The sequence below is a fragment of the Dendropsophus ebraccatus genome, chromosome 4, assembly GCF_027789765.1.
Source record: "Dendropsophus ebraccatus isolate aDenEbr1 chromosome 4, aDenEbr1.pat, whole genome shotgun sequence".
NCBI classification, from domain to species: domain Eukaryota; kingdom Metazoa; phylum Chordata; class Amphibia; order Anura; family Hylidae; genus Dendropsophus; species Dendropsophus ebraccatus.
The window spans coordinates 4,007,881-4,021,627 of NC_091457.1; the positions used below are offsets into that span (position 1 = coordinate 4,007,881).

At 52.0% G+C, this 13,747-nt stretch overlaps 1 protein-coding gene across 4 annotated transcripts in view; it reads right to left on the reverse strand.

Annotated features, from left to right (window-relative positions):
• The window catches only part of STK33 (serine/threonine kinase 33), a 34,938-nt gene that overhangs the window by 14,453 nt on the left and 6,738 nt on the right, over positions 1 to 13,747 (reverse strand). For 3 of the 4 annotated variants that reach the window (XM_069968022.1, XM_069968024.1, XM_069968023.1), the window contains exons 2-3: positions 1,827 to 1,943; positions 1,185 to 1,298 (exon numbers count right to left, since the gene is read on the reverse strand). In XM_069968022.1, the coding sequence (XP_069824123.1) occupies positions 1,185 to 1,298; positions 1,827 to 1,943 (231 nt within the window). Of the gene's footprint in view, positions 1 to 1,184; positions 1,299 to 1,826; positions 1,944 to 5,560; positions 5,588 to 13,747 lie in introns of those variants that run through there. The other variant, XM_069968025.1, reaches the window with a different exon arrangement.

Consider the following 13,747-nt stretch of genomic DNA (forward strand, 5'->3'; position numbering starts at 1 on the left):
GTCAGAGAAAGAGGACTTACAGGGAACACAAAGCTGAGGAGTGGGGTGCATGATCTGCTGGGAGTAGTAATTGGGGGGGGGGGAGATTGCTGGGAGTAGTAATGGGGGGGGGGGGGGGGGGGAAGACTGCTGGGAGTAGTAATGGGGGGGCAGGGACTGCTGGGAGTAGTAATGGGGGGGGAAGACTTCTGGGAGTAGTAATGGGGGGGCAGGGTCTGCTGGGGGTAGTAATGGGGGGAAAGACTTCTGGGAGTAGTAATGGGGGGCAGGGTCTGCTGGGGGTAGTAATGGGGGGGGCAGGGACTTCTGGGAGTAGTGATGGGGGGCAGGGTCTGCTGGGGGGGCAGGGACTTCTGGGAGTAGTAATGGGGGCAGGGACTGCTGGGGGGGGCAGGGACTGCTGGGAGTAGTAATGGGGGGCATTGACTTCTGGGAGTAGTAATGGGGGGCAGGGACTGCTGGGGGGGCAGGGACTGCTGGGAGTAGTAATGGGGGGCAGGGTCTGCTGGGGGCAGGGACTTCTGGGAGTAGTAATGGGGGGCAGGGACTGCTGGGGGGGGGCAGGGACTGCTGGGAGTAGTAATGGGGGGGAAGGACTGCTGGGGGGCAGGGACTGCTGGAAGTAGTGATGGGGGGCAGGGTCTGCTGGGAGTTGTGATGGGGGCAGGGACTTCTGGGAGTAGTGATGGGGGCAGGGACTGCTGGGGGGGGCAGGGACTGCTGGGAGTAGTAATGGGGGGCAGGGACTGCTGGGGGGGGCAGCGACTGCTGGGAGTAGTAATGGGGGGCAGGGTCTGCTGGGGGCAGGGACTTCTGGGAGTAGTAATGGGGGGCAGGGACTGCTGGGAGTAGTAATGGGGGCAGGGACTTCTGGGAGTAGTAATGGGGGGAAGGACTGCTGGGGGGGCAGGGACTGCTGGGAGTAGTGATGGGGGCAGGGTCTGCTGGGAGTAGTGATGGGGGGCAGGGTCTGCTGGGGGTAGCAGAAGTCAGTTGTATTTCTCGGATGTGATAAATCGCCAGTCACCATCTACTTAGATCGGAGACAGGGGAACCTGCTGCCTTTCAGCTGTTCCAGCAAAGCTTCGGCTCTCCAGGCTGGATGAGAACTGTAGTTTTACAACAGCTGGAGGGCTGAAGGTTCCCCATCCCTGATTTAGAGGGACACAGAACCAAGGCTTTACCTTTTCTCTATTGACCTTTTTGATAGCCCACTTCTTGCCACTCTCCCCGTGGGTGGCTTCAATGACAACTCCAAAGCTTCCCTGTCCCAACTTCTTACCAAAGGTGTAGATTTGCTGAAACAAAGAAGTTACATTAAATACTCTGGACATAGGATACTGGGGCAGTAATGAGGAGGGGGCATTAGTCCGGGTACTCTGGACATAGGATACTGGGGCAGAGACGGAGGAGGTGAGGACAGAGAGAGAGAGAGAGAGAGAGAGAGAGAGAGAGAGAGAGAGAGACACAGAGGAGGTGAGGACAGATAGAGAGAGAGAGAGAGAGAGAGAGAGAGAAGAGACGGAGGAGGTCAGGACAGAGAGAGAGAGAGAAGAGACGGAGGAGGTCAGGACAGAGAGAGAGAAGAGACGGAGGAGGTGAGGACAGAGAGAGAGAAGAGACGGAGGTCACCAGGGCAAACTCTGTACAAAGAAAGAAAAAAAGAAGAGGAAGAAGCCAAGAAAAAAAAAAAAAAGAAAAAAAAAGTGGGAGAAGAAGAGTTCAGGACAGTTAGAGAAGAGGAGGCTGAGACATAAGAAAATGGAGAGAAGGGGGGAGAAGAAAGCGTCCAGGACAGCGAGAGAAGAGGAGGAAACTGAAGGTACCTGGATGGCGGCCTCATCGTCCATGCGGGTATGCGGCACTTTGTTCTCGGCACTGCTGCTCCGCGGCCACTGGGAAGCCATCTTCCTTCCAGCATCTCGTCCTTCAGAGCTCAGCATCTTCACAACAAGGAAAGATGATAAGAAGATGTGTATGTGGGGGAGACGCCATGGGGGTACACCGCAGATACTACGGGCAGGGGCGGCCACAGTCTCTATGTTACATTCTGCTGATCCTGGAGAGGAATCTGCTGCGATATATATCTACGGGGCAGCGAAGCTAAGCTCCACCCACCGCGGCCTCTCACCGCCGGCTTACTCCTCTAGTACAACATTAATGGACATTCCTCCTCGCAGGTAATCAGTAACCGGTCACAGACAGAACCGCCGCAGATCCCATGTAACCCTGGAGTCTCCACACCTGGTCCTCCTGTCCTGAGGGCTGAATAAACTGAAGTGCAGCTCTGAAGCCCGGAGGAGCACACAGATATCCTCACATCACCTCCTCAGACTGGGCATAAAATCCAGTACAAGCTGCACCTATAACATATAATGCTCTACTGATCCCTGTAACCACTGCTGTCTCCAGAGCTTCTCCTGTGCTGCACCTATAACATATAATGCTCTACTGATCCCTGTAACCACTGCTGTCTCCAGAGCTTCTCCTGTGCTGCACCTATAACATATAATGCTCTACTGATCCCTGTAACCACTGCTGTCTCCAGAGCTTCTCCTGTGCTGCACCTATAACATATAATGCTCTACTGATCCCTGTAATCACTGCTGTCTCCAGAGATTCTCCTGTGCTGCATCCATCTACTGATCCCTGTAATCCCTGCTGTCTCCAGAGCTTCTCCTGTGCTGCACCTATAACATATAATGCTCTACTGATCCCTGTAATCATTGCTGTCTCCAGAGCTTCTCCTGTGCTGCACCTATAACATATAATGCTCTACTGATCCCTGTATTCCCTGCTGTCTCCAGAGCTTCTCCTGTGCTGCAACCATCTACTGATCCCTGTAACCACTGCTGTCTCCAGAGCTTCTCCTGTGCTGCATCCATCTACTGATTCCTGTAACCACTGCTGTCTCCAGAGCTTCTCCTGTGCTGCACCTATAACATATAATGCTCTACTGATCCCTGTAATCACTGCTGTCTCCAGAGCTTCTCCTGTGCTGCATCCATCTACTGATCCCTGTAATCACTGCTGTCTCCAGAGCTTCTCCTGTGCTGCATCCATCTACTGATCCCTGTAATCACTGCTGTCTCCAGAGCTTCTCCTGTGCTGCATCCATCTACTGATCACTGTATTCCCTGCTGTCTCCAGAGCTTCTCCTGTGCTGCAACCATCTACTGATCCCTGTAACCACTGCTGTCTCCAGAGCTTCTCCTGTGCTGCATCCATCTACTGATTCCTGTAACCACTGCTGTCTCCAGAGCTTCTCCTGTGCTGCACCTATAACATATAATGCTCTACTGATCCCTGTAACCACTGCTGTCTCCAGAGCTTCTCCTGTGCTGCACCTATAACATATAATGCTCTACTGATCCCTGTAATCACTGCTGTCTCCAGAGCTTCTCCTGTGCTACACCTGTAACATGTAACACTCTACAGATTCCCATCACCATCTCTATATTCTGGACCACGTCAGGGTGTTGGGACCGCTACTCTCTAGGACTTTTCCTTGTGATTTTTAGGTCAGACAACAAGTAACGTCATGAAAGTTCATATGAAAGTAATATATAAGCAGCATGTGGCGGCCACAACCAGCGCTGTGGGAGGGGGAAGCATTGAGACACCCGACGGGAACCAAGACTCTTTATAAGTTCTAGCAAAGTTCAGCTTCATCAGGGCTGGAGAGAAGAGGCTATGGCGACACCTGACTCACGAGCAGACTGTTCGCTGAATACAAGGTTACTTGTCAGGGATACAAGACAATGGCGGAGGATATAGGTGTAACCCGGGGACGGTATACAGGGCGGATACAAGACAATGTCGGAGAATATAGGTGTAACCCGGGGACAGTATACAGGGCGCATACAAGACAATGGCGGAGGATATAGGTGTAACCCGGGGACGGTATACAGGGCGGATACAAGACAATGGCGGAGGATATAAGTGTAACCCAGGGACGGTATACAGGGCGCATACAAGACAATGGCGGAGGATATAAGTGTAACCCAGGGACAGTATACAGGGCGCATACAAGACAATGTCGGAGAATATAGGTGTAACCCGGGGACAGTATACAGGGCGCATACAAGACAATGGCGGAGGATATAGGTGTAACCCGGGGACGGTATACAGGGCGGATACAAGACAATGTCGGAGAATATAGGTGTAACCCGGGGACAGTATACAGGGCGCATACAAGACAATGGCGGAGGATATAGGTGTAACCCAGGGACGGTATACAGGGAGCATACAAGACAATGGCGGAGGATATAGGTGAAACCGAGGGATGGTATACAGGGCAGATACAAGACAATGTCGGAGAATATAGGTGTAACCCGGGGACAGTATACAGGGCGCATACAAGACAATGGCGGAGGATATAGGTGTAACCCAGGGACGTTATACAGGGCGGATACAAGACAATGGCGGAGGATATAGGTGTAACCCAGGGACGGTATACAGGGCGGATACAAGACAATGGCGAAAGATCTAGGTGTAACCCAGGGACGGTATACAGGGCGGATACAAGACAATGTCGGAGAATATAGGTGTAACCCGGGGACAGTATACAGGGCGCATACAAGACAATGGCGGAGGATATAGGTGTAACCCAGGGACGGTATACAGGGAGCATACAAGACAATGGCGGAGGATATAGGTGAAACCGAGGGATGGTATACAGGGCAGATACAAGACAATGTCGGAGAATATAGGTGTAACCCGGGGACAGTATACAGGGCGCATACAAGACAATGGCGGAGGATATAGGTGTAACCCAGGGACGTTATACAGGGCGGATACAAGACAATGGCGGAGGATATAGGTGTAACCCAGGGACGGTATACAGGGCGGATACAAGACAATGGCGAAAGATCTAGGTGTAACCCAGGGACGGTATACAGGGCGGATACAAGACAATGGAGGAGGATCTAGGTGTAACCCAGGGACGGTATACATGACGGATACAAGACAATGGCGGAGGATATAGGTGTAACCCAGGGACGGTATACATGGCGGATACAAGACAATGGCGGAGGATATAAGTGTAACCCGGGGACAGGATACAAGGCGGATACAAGACAATGACGGAGGATATAGGTGTAACCCAGGGACGGTATACAGGGCAGATACAAGACAATGGCGGAGGATATAGGAGTAACCCGTGACCGGTATACAGGATTCTCCTGTGTAGCATTTATCTAGTGATCCCTGTTACTCCTGTCTCCAGAGCTTCTCCTGTGCTGCACCCATAAATTATCGTTCAGATTATCGTTAAATCGTTCGAATGACGGAGGCTGTATATATGAGCTCTGCTGTTATGGGTGACACGCCACATCACTACAGGTTTAGTTATCCAGCACCACTGATACTCCAGTCACCTCTAGAGCTCCACTCACCATTCTGCTGATTTCCTCTCGGGCTGCATGTACTATCCCTGCAGGTGCCTGTATGGAGCATGCCCAGAGGTGGGGCATTCTGGGATATGTGGTGCTTACGCCATGCACTCTACAGCGGTGCGGCATAGAGCTGTGTATACAGTGGATGCAGTTACTGGACGGACCTGTATATTGTCAGCTCTTCATCTGCTTAGCCTACGGCTTTCCCTCACTGATCCTGTACTACCTCAATCTGTCCAGCAGGTGGAGCTCCAGCTTTACTGTTCTAGGAAGAGACAATGGAGATTAGTGAGAACCATGGGATAAAGGTTATTAAATATTAGCACAGGATCTGGACTCCGCAGACGGTAAATAGCGAAACGAGACCACAGACAGTGCTGTACAGGGCGGTATTATAGTATACCTGAGGTATTATAGTACACCCACACAGCTATACTACATGGTGGGACATCTTACCCTTGTACAGGGCGGTATTACAGTACACCTGAGCCCATACCTACACTACATGGCGGGACATTTTCTTCTTGTACAGGGTGGTATTATAGTACACCTGAGCCCAGCCCCTATAGCTATACTACATGGCAGGACATCTTCTCCTTGTACAGGGCGGTATTATAGTATACCTGAGCCCAGACTCCATAGCTATACTACATGGCGGGACATCTTCCCCTTGTACAGGGCGGTATTATAGTACACCTGAGCCCAGACTCCATAGCTATACTACATGACGGGACATCTTCCCCTTGTACAGGGCGGTATTACAGTACACCTGAGCCCATACCTATACTACATGGCGGGACATCTTACTCTTGTACAGGGCGGTATTATAGTATACCTGAGCCCAGACCCTATAGCTATACTACATGGTGGGACATCTTCCCCTTGTACAGGGCGGTATTACAGTACACCTGAGCCCATACCTATACTACATGGTGGGACATCTTTCCCTTGTACAGGGCGGTATTATAGTATACCTGAGCCAGGACCCCATAGCTATACTACATGGCGGGACATCTTATCCTTGTACAGGGAGGTATTACAGTACACCTGAGCCCATACCTATACTACATGGCGGGACATCTTTCCCTTGTACAGGGTGGTATTATAGTACACCTGAGCCAGGACCCTATAGCTATACTACATGGCGGGATATCTTCCTCTTGTACAGGGCGGTATTATAGTACACCTGACTCCATAGCTATACTACATGGCGGCACATCTTCCCCTTGTACAGGGCAGTATTATAGTACACCTGAGCCAGGACCCTATAGCTATACTACATGGCGGGATATCTTCCTCTTGTACAGGGCGGTATTATAGTATACCTGACTCCATAGCTATACTACATGGCGGCACATCTTCCCCTTGTACAGGGCAGTATTATAGTACACCTGAGCCCAGACCCTATGGCTATACTACATGGCGGGACATCTTCCCCTTGTACAGGGTGGTATTATAGTATACCTGAGCCAGCACCCCATAGCTATACTACATGGCGGGACATCTTCCCCTTGTACAGGGCGGTATTATAGTACACTTGACTCCATAGCTATACTACATGGCGGGACATCTTCTCCTTGTACAGGGGCAGTATTAAAGTACACCTGAGCCCTGACCCAATACCTACACTACATGGCGGGACCTCTTCTCCTTGTACAGGGCGGTATTATGGTACACCTGAGCCAGGACCCCATAGCTATACTACATGGCGGGACATCTTCCCCTAGTACAGGGCGGTATTATAGTACACCTGACTCCATAGCTATACTACATGGCGGGACATCTTCCCCTAGTACAGGGCGGTATTATAGTATACCTGAGCCAGGACCACATAGCTATACTACATGGCGGGACATCTTCCCCTAGTACAGGGCGGTATTATAGTATACCTGAGCCAGGACCCCATAGCAATACTACATGGCGGGATATCTTCTCCTTGTACAGGGCAGTATTATAGTATACCTGAGCCCAGACTCCATAGCTATACTACATGGCGGGACATCTTCCCCTTGTACAGGGTGGTATTATAGTACACCTGACTCCATAGCTATGCTACATGGCAGGACATCTTCTCCTTGTACAGGGGCAGTATTACAGTACACCTGAGCCCTGACCCCATACCTACACTACATGGCGGGACATCTTCTCCTTGTACAGGGCGGTATTATAGTACACCTGAGCCAGGACCCCATAGCTATACTACATGGCGGGACATCTTCTCCTTGTACAGGGCGGTATTATAGTACACCGGACCCCATACTACATGGCGGGTCAGTATTTGGCAGATTCCCTTGATGATGTCACCAGTGGACGGAGGAGATGACATGTGCAATGGACTAAGCTCCATAAACACAAGAAGGATCAGATGATCAGCAGCCATGAAGGCAAACAGCGTCCTCACCACCTCACATTGTCTCCGTAATCCTGAGCGCACACAGGACCCACATCACAGTGACCGCGCCCACCGCACCGCAGGACCCCGACCTATGGGGGAGGAGCCATAAGGATGGCAGCCAATGGGGGAGGAGCCAGCAGGACTAGGACACTGACCATGTGACAGCAGTCGGCAGCAGTGATCTGCAGTCAGTGCACGCTCCTCCTCATGTGACAGCAGAAGATGGTGAGAGTAGTAGTAGGGATCTGTGGTTCATGCACACTCCTCCTCACTGATCATGTGACGGCAGCGGATGGTGAGGGTAGTAGTAGTGGTCTACAGTCTGTGCACGCTCCTGCTCATGTGACGGCAGCAGATGGTGAGGGGAGTAGTAGTGATCTGCAGTCCGTGCACTCTCTCCCCCTAACTGATCATGTGACGGCAGCGGATGGTGATGGGAGTAGTAGTGATCTGCAGTCCGTGCACTCTCTCCCCCTCACTGATCATGTGACGGCAGCGGATGGTGAGGGTAGTGATCGGCAGTCACTGGTATTTGCGTTGCTATCCTCACAGGTATCTAAGGTATCTCAGCCCCTGACGTCAGTCCGAGTATCAGACAAAACCCAGGGTGCGCCCGGTCCCCATCAATGTTTGCGGATAGTATCGGACACAAAACACCAGGAATGTCTTAAAGTGATGGCTCCCCCGGCCGGACAGTGAAATCCACCGCCATGTAGAGACACAACAGAAAGCTGGAGACTGTCAGCAAGAAGGTGATGTGCACATTCCCTGCCAGAGAGAGGATGATGATGATGGACAGGACACACTGTAACAAACCCTGAGCTGTGAGAAGTACACGGCCCCCGATAAAGTCCGGGTATCTCCAGTCACTGACAGCGAGAGAGAAACAGAGAGAGAGAGAGAAAGAGAGAGAGAGAGAGGGGAGAGGGGGAGAGAGAGAGAGAGAGAGAGAGAGAGAGAGAGAGAGAGACACACACAGCAAGAGAGAGAGAAAGAAAGAGAGACACAGCAAGAGAGACCGAGAGACACAGCAAGAGAAACCGAGAGACACAGCAAGAGAGACACAGCAAGAGAGACAGAGAGACACAGCAAGAGAGACAGAGAGACACAGCAAGAGAGACACAGGAGGATGGACAGGACACACTGTAACAAACCCTGAGCTGTGAGAAGTACACGGCCCCCGGTAATGTCCGGGTATCTCCAGTCTCTGACAGCGAGAGAGAAACAGAGAGAGAGAGAGAGAAAGAAAGAGAGAGAGAGAGAGGGGAGAGGGGGGGAGAGAGAGAGAGAGAGAGAGAGAGACACACACACACACAGCAAGAGAGAGAGAGAAAGAAAGAGAGAGACACAGCAAGAGAGAGAGAGAGAAAGAGAGAGACAGCAAGAGAGACCGAGAGACACAGCAAGAGAGACCGAGAGACACAGCAAGAGAGACACAGCAAGAGAGACCGAGAGACACAGCAAGAGAGACAGAGAAACACAGCAAGAGAGACAGAGGAGGATGCACAGGACACACTGTAACAAACCCTGAGCTGTGAGAAGTACATGGCCCCCGGTAATGTCCGGGTATCTCCAGTCTCTGACAGCAAGAGACACAACGAGAGAGACACAACGAGAGAGACACGGCGAGAGAGACACAGCGAGAGAGACACAGCGAGAGAGACAGCTTCACAATCAGGAACTGAGAACCTTTATCAAAAAATTGTAGATCTTTCCATCACACACATCTACATCTACACTGTGACTCTGGGGCAGGGGGTGCAATGTGCACTCTCACCATGAGACAGTCATTAGCTCAGCACTCTCACCATGAGACAGTCATTAGCTCAGCACTCTCACCATGAGACAGTCATTAGCTCAGCACTCTCACCATGAGACAGTCATTAGCTCAGCACTCTCACCATGAGACACTCTCCCCCGTCTTTACCCCTATGACATCACAATACCTATTCTATACAATGTCACCTGTTGCCAAGGTCAGAGAGTGACCACCAATGGCCGCCATGACAGTGACCTCACCCACGGACTCCATTACCATTGTGCTCGCTCACCTGCTGCCCCAGGGCTTCTATTCAGGAACCAGGAAGCTCAGGATGCAAAGGACGACAGACACAGTGACAGTGAGTGACAGTTGCCATTAGCAACCTGCGTCCTGAGAGGCCACAGCCCAAGAGCCTTAGGGCCTGTTCACACGTTCAGGTTATTTGCAGACCACTGCGGCAGTCACTTCCTGCAGACCACTGCGGCAGTCACTTCCTGCAGACCACTGCGACAGTCACTTCCTGCAGACCACTGCGGCAGTCACTTCCTGCAGACCACTGCGACAGTCACTTCCTGCAGACCACTGCGGCAGTCACTTCCTGCAGACCACTGCGCCATAGTCACCGCCTGCAGACCACTGCGACAGTCACTTCCTGCAGACCACTGCGACAGTCACTTCCTGCAGACCACTGCGACAGTCACTTCCTGCAGATCACTGCGCCATAGTCACCTCCTGAGGACCATTGCGGCATACAGTCACTTCCTGCAGACCATTGCGGCATAGTCACCTCCTGAGGACCACTGCGGCATAGTCACCTCCTGCAGACCATTGCGGCATAGTCACCTCCTGCAGACCATTGCGGCATAGTCACCTCCTGCAGACCATTGCGGCATACAGTCCTCCTGCAGACCACTGCGACATACAGTCCTCCTGCAGACTACTGCGGCATACAGTCCTCCTGCAGACCACTGCGGCATACAGTCCTCCTGCAGACCATTGCGGCATACAGTCCTCCTGCAGACCACTGCGGCATAGTCACTTCCTGCAGACCATTGCGGCAGTCACTTCCTGCAGATCACTGCGCCATAGTCACCTCCTGAGGACCATTGCGGCATACAGTCCTCCTGCAGACCAATGCGGCATAGTCACCTCCTGCGGACCACTGCGGCATAGTCACCTCCTGCAGACCATTGCGACATACAGTCCTCCTGCAGACCTATGCAGCAGTTTTCAGCCTTGTGATTGTCTAGGGAAACCCTGCGACCAGACTGTTCTGAGCGCCTTCTGCCGCCATTCCTTTTTCTTGCAGTGATCACATGTGATACAAGGCGCCCAAGATTGGTCTTGATCCCCCGCATGGCGCCATAGTACGCTCTGAAGGCCTCAGCAGATGCTTCCACAGTACTATCTCCATTCTCGTCTTTATAAATTGGCCGCAGATTAAGCAAAACTGCTACTCCTCCTGCTGTGTGCACGTGTGGGACAGTACCAGAAGGTTCCAGGCAATTACGGGCAGTTCTAGAAGCTTCTTGGTAGTTCTCATGGTTCCAGAAGCTTACTGTTTAAGAATTTCTTTGAAATTTTCTGTGCAAATACATTAATTTAATAGCATGACTGGGCCGACCACAAAAGCCAAGGTTTATGGGGAATAAGAACCTTTTTCTATTAATTTTAGGCACAAACAATTAGGAGAACGCCCAACACCCGGGAAGAGCAGATGACGTCTTCTGAAAAAGCCCAACACCCGGGAAGAGCAGATGACGTCTTCTGAAGAAGCCCAACACCCGGGAAGAGCAGATGACGTCTTCTGAAGAAGCCCAACACCCGGGAAGAGCAGATGACGTCTTCTGAAGAAGCCCAACACCTGGGAAGAGCAGATGACGTCTTCTGAAGAAGCCCAACACCCGGGAAGAGCAGATGACGTCTTCTGAAGAAGCCCAACACCCGGGAAGAGCAGATGACGTCTTCTGAAGAAGCCCAACACCCGGGAAGAGCAGATGACGTCTTCTGAAGAAGCCCAACACCTGGGAACAGTAGATCACATCTTCTGAAGACCCACTACACCTGGGAACAGCAGATCACATCTTCTGAAGACCCACGACACCCAGGAAAAGTAATTTACATCTTCTGAAGACCCACGACACCCGGGAACAGCAGATCATGTCTTTTGAAGACCCACGACACCCGCTAAAAGTAAATCACATCTTCTGAAGATCCACAACACCCGGGAACAGCAGTTCATGTCTTCTAAAGATGCCCGGGAAGAGCAGATCACATCTTCTGAAAACACAACAACCGACAGCAGCAGATCATGTCTTCTGAAGACACCCGACACCTGGGAAAAGCAGATCACGTCTTCTGAAGACCCACAACACCCAGGAACAGCAGATCACGTCTTCTGAGGATGCCCAACACCCGGGAAGAGCAGATCCCATCTTCTGAAGACCCACAAGGGCCACTGCCAGAAGCCCACCCCAATAGATCGCCCACACCCCGATAGATCAGTTACCTCCGGACAGATCACTGACACCATGACGGTTCGCTCCTTCCCCCCAACGGTTTGCTCACGCCCCGACGGATCACTGACACCCAATGTGACCTTGCCCCATTCTGTGACACTTTGTCTAAAACCATAATAGCAGACTCCTGACCCTTAAAGAAAAGAGGTCCATGATGAGGCGCTGGTATCTGGTGTGTAAGGGATCCTGCTGATAATTGTTTTGCTCCTATAACAGTGGCGTACAGGAGTATCTGGTATCAGGATCTCATACAGCCGTCAGATTAGACAGGACAACAATGAGGTGCGAGGCACGTGCTGTCCCCACTGGGGGGTAGCTCACAAACAAACGTGAGCTCTCTTCCCAGGTTGCTATGTGAGGAGAGAACGTTCCCAGATCGGGGCCGATCACAGGTCCTGCCAGCATTGACGGGCAATGAGCCGGAGCAGTGACGTCCACAGGAGCGGTCAGGCAGCGAGAGGAATGCGGGAAAACCAAGGACACGGTCACTCAGGATGGAGGGGATGTAACCTGCAATAATAACTCTATAGGGGGGGGACTGTAACCTGCAATAATAACTCTATAGGGGGGGGGGGGCTGTAACCTGCAATAATAACTCTATAGGGGGGGGGGGGAATTGTAACCTGCAATAATAACTCTATAGGGGGGGGACTGTAACCTGCAATAATAACTCTATAGGGGGGGGGGCTGTAACCTGCAATAATAACTCTATAGGGGGGGGGGGACTGTAACCTGCAATAATAACTCTATAGGGGGGGCTGTAACCTGCAATAATAACTCTATAGGGGGGGGCTGTAACCTGCAATAATAACTCTATAGGGGGGGGGGACTGTAACCTGCAATAATAACTCTATAGGGGGGGGGACTGTAACCTGCAATAATAACTCTATAGGGGGGGGGGGGAACTGTAACCTGCAATAATAACTCTATAGGGGGGGGGGACTGTAACCTGCAATAATAACTCTATAGGGGGGGGGGACTGTAACCTGCAATAATAACTCCATAGGGGGGGGGACTGTAACCTGCAATAATAACTCTATAGGGGGGGGGGGGAACTGTAACCTGCAATAATAACCTACAGCTGTATGGAGACCCCCAGAACCCCACACTTCTGTATGGAGGTCCCCAGAACCCCGCACCTCTGTTTGGAGACCCCCAGAACCACGCACCGCTGTATGGAGACACCTAGAACCCTGCACCTCTGTATGGAGACCGCCAGAACCCCGCACCTCTGTATGGAGACACCTAGAACCCTGCACCTCTGTATGGAGACCCCCAGAACCCCGCATCTCTGTATGGAGACACCTAGAACCCTGCACCTCTGTATGGAGACCCCCAGAACCCCGCACCTCTGTATGGAGACACCTAGAACCCTGCACCTCTGTATGGAGACCCCCAGAATCCAACACCTCTGTATGGAGATCCCCAGAACCCCACACCTCTGTATGGAGACCCCCAGAACCCCTGCACCTCTGTATGGAGACCCCCAGAACCCCTGCACCTCTGTATGGAGACCCCCAGAACCCTGCACCTCTGTATGGAGACCCCCAGAACCACGCACCTCTGTATGGAGACCCCCAGAACCCGGCACCTCTGTATGGAGACCCCCAGAACCCTGCACCTCTGTATGGAGACCCCCAGAACCCTGCACCTCTGTATGGAGACCCCCAGAACC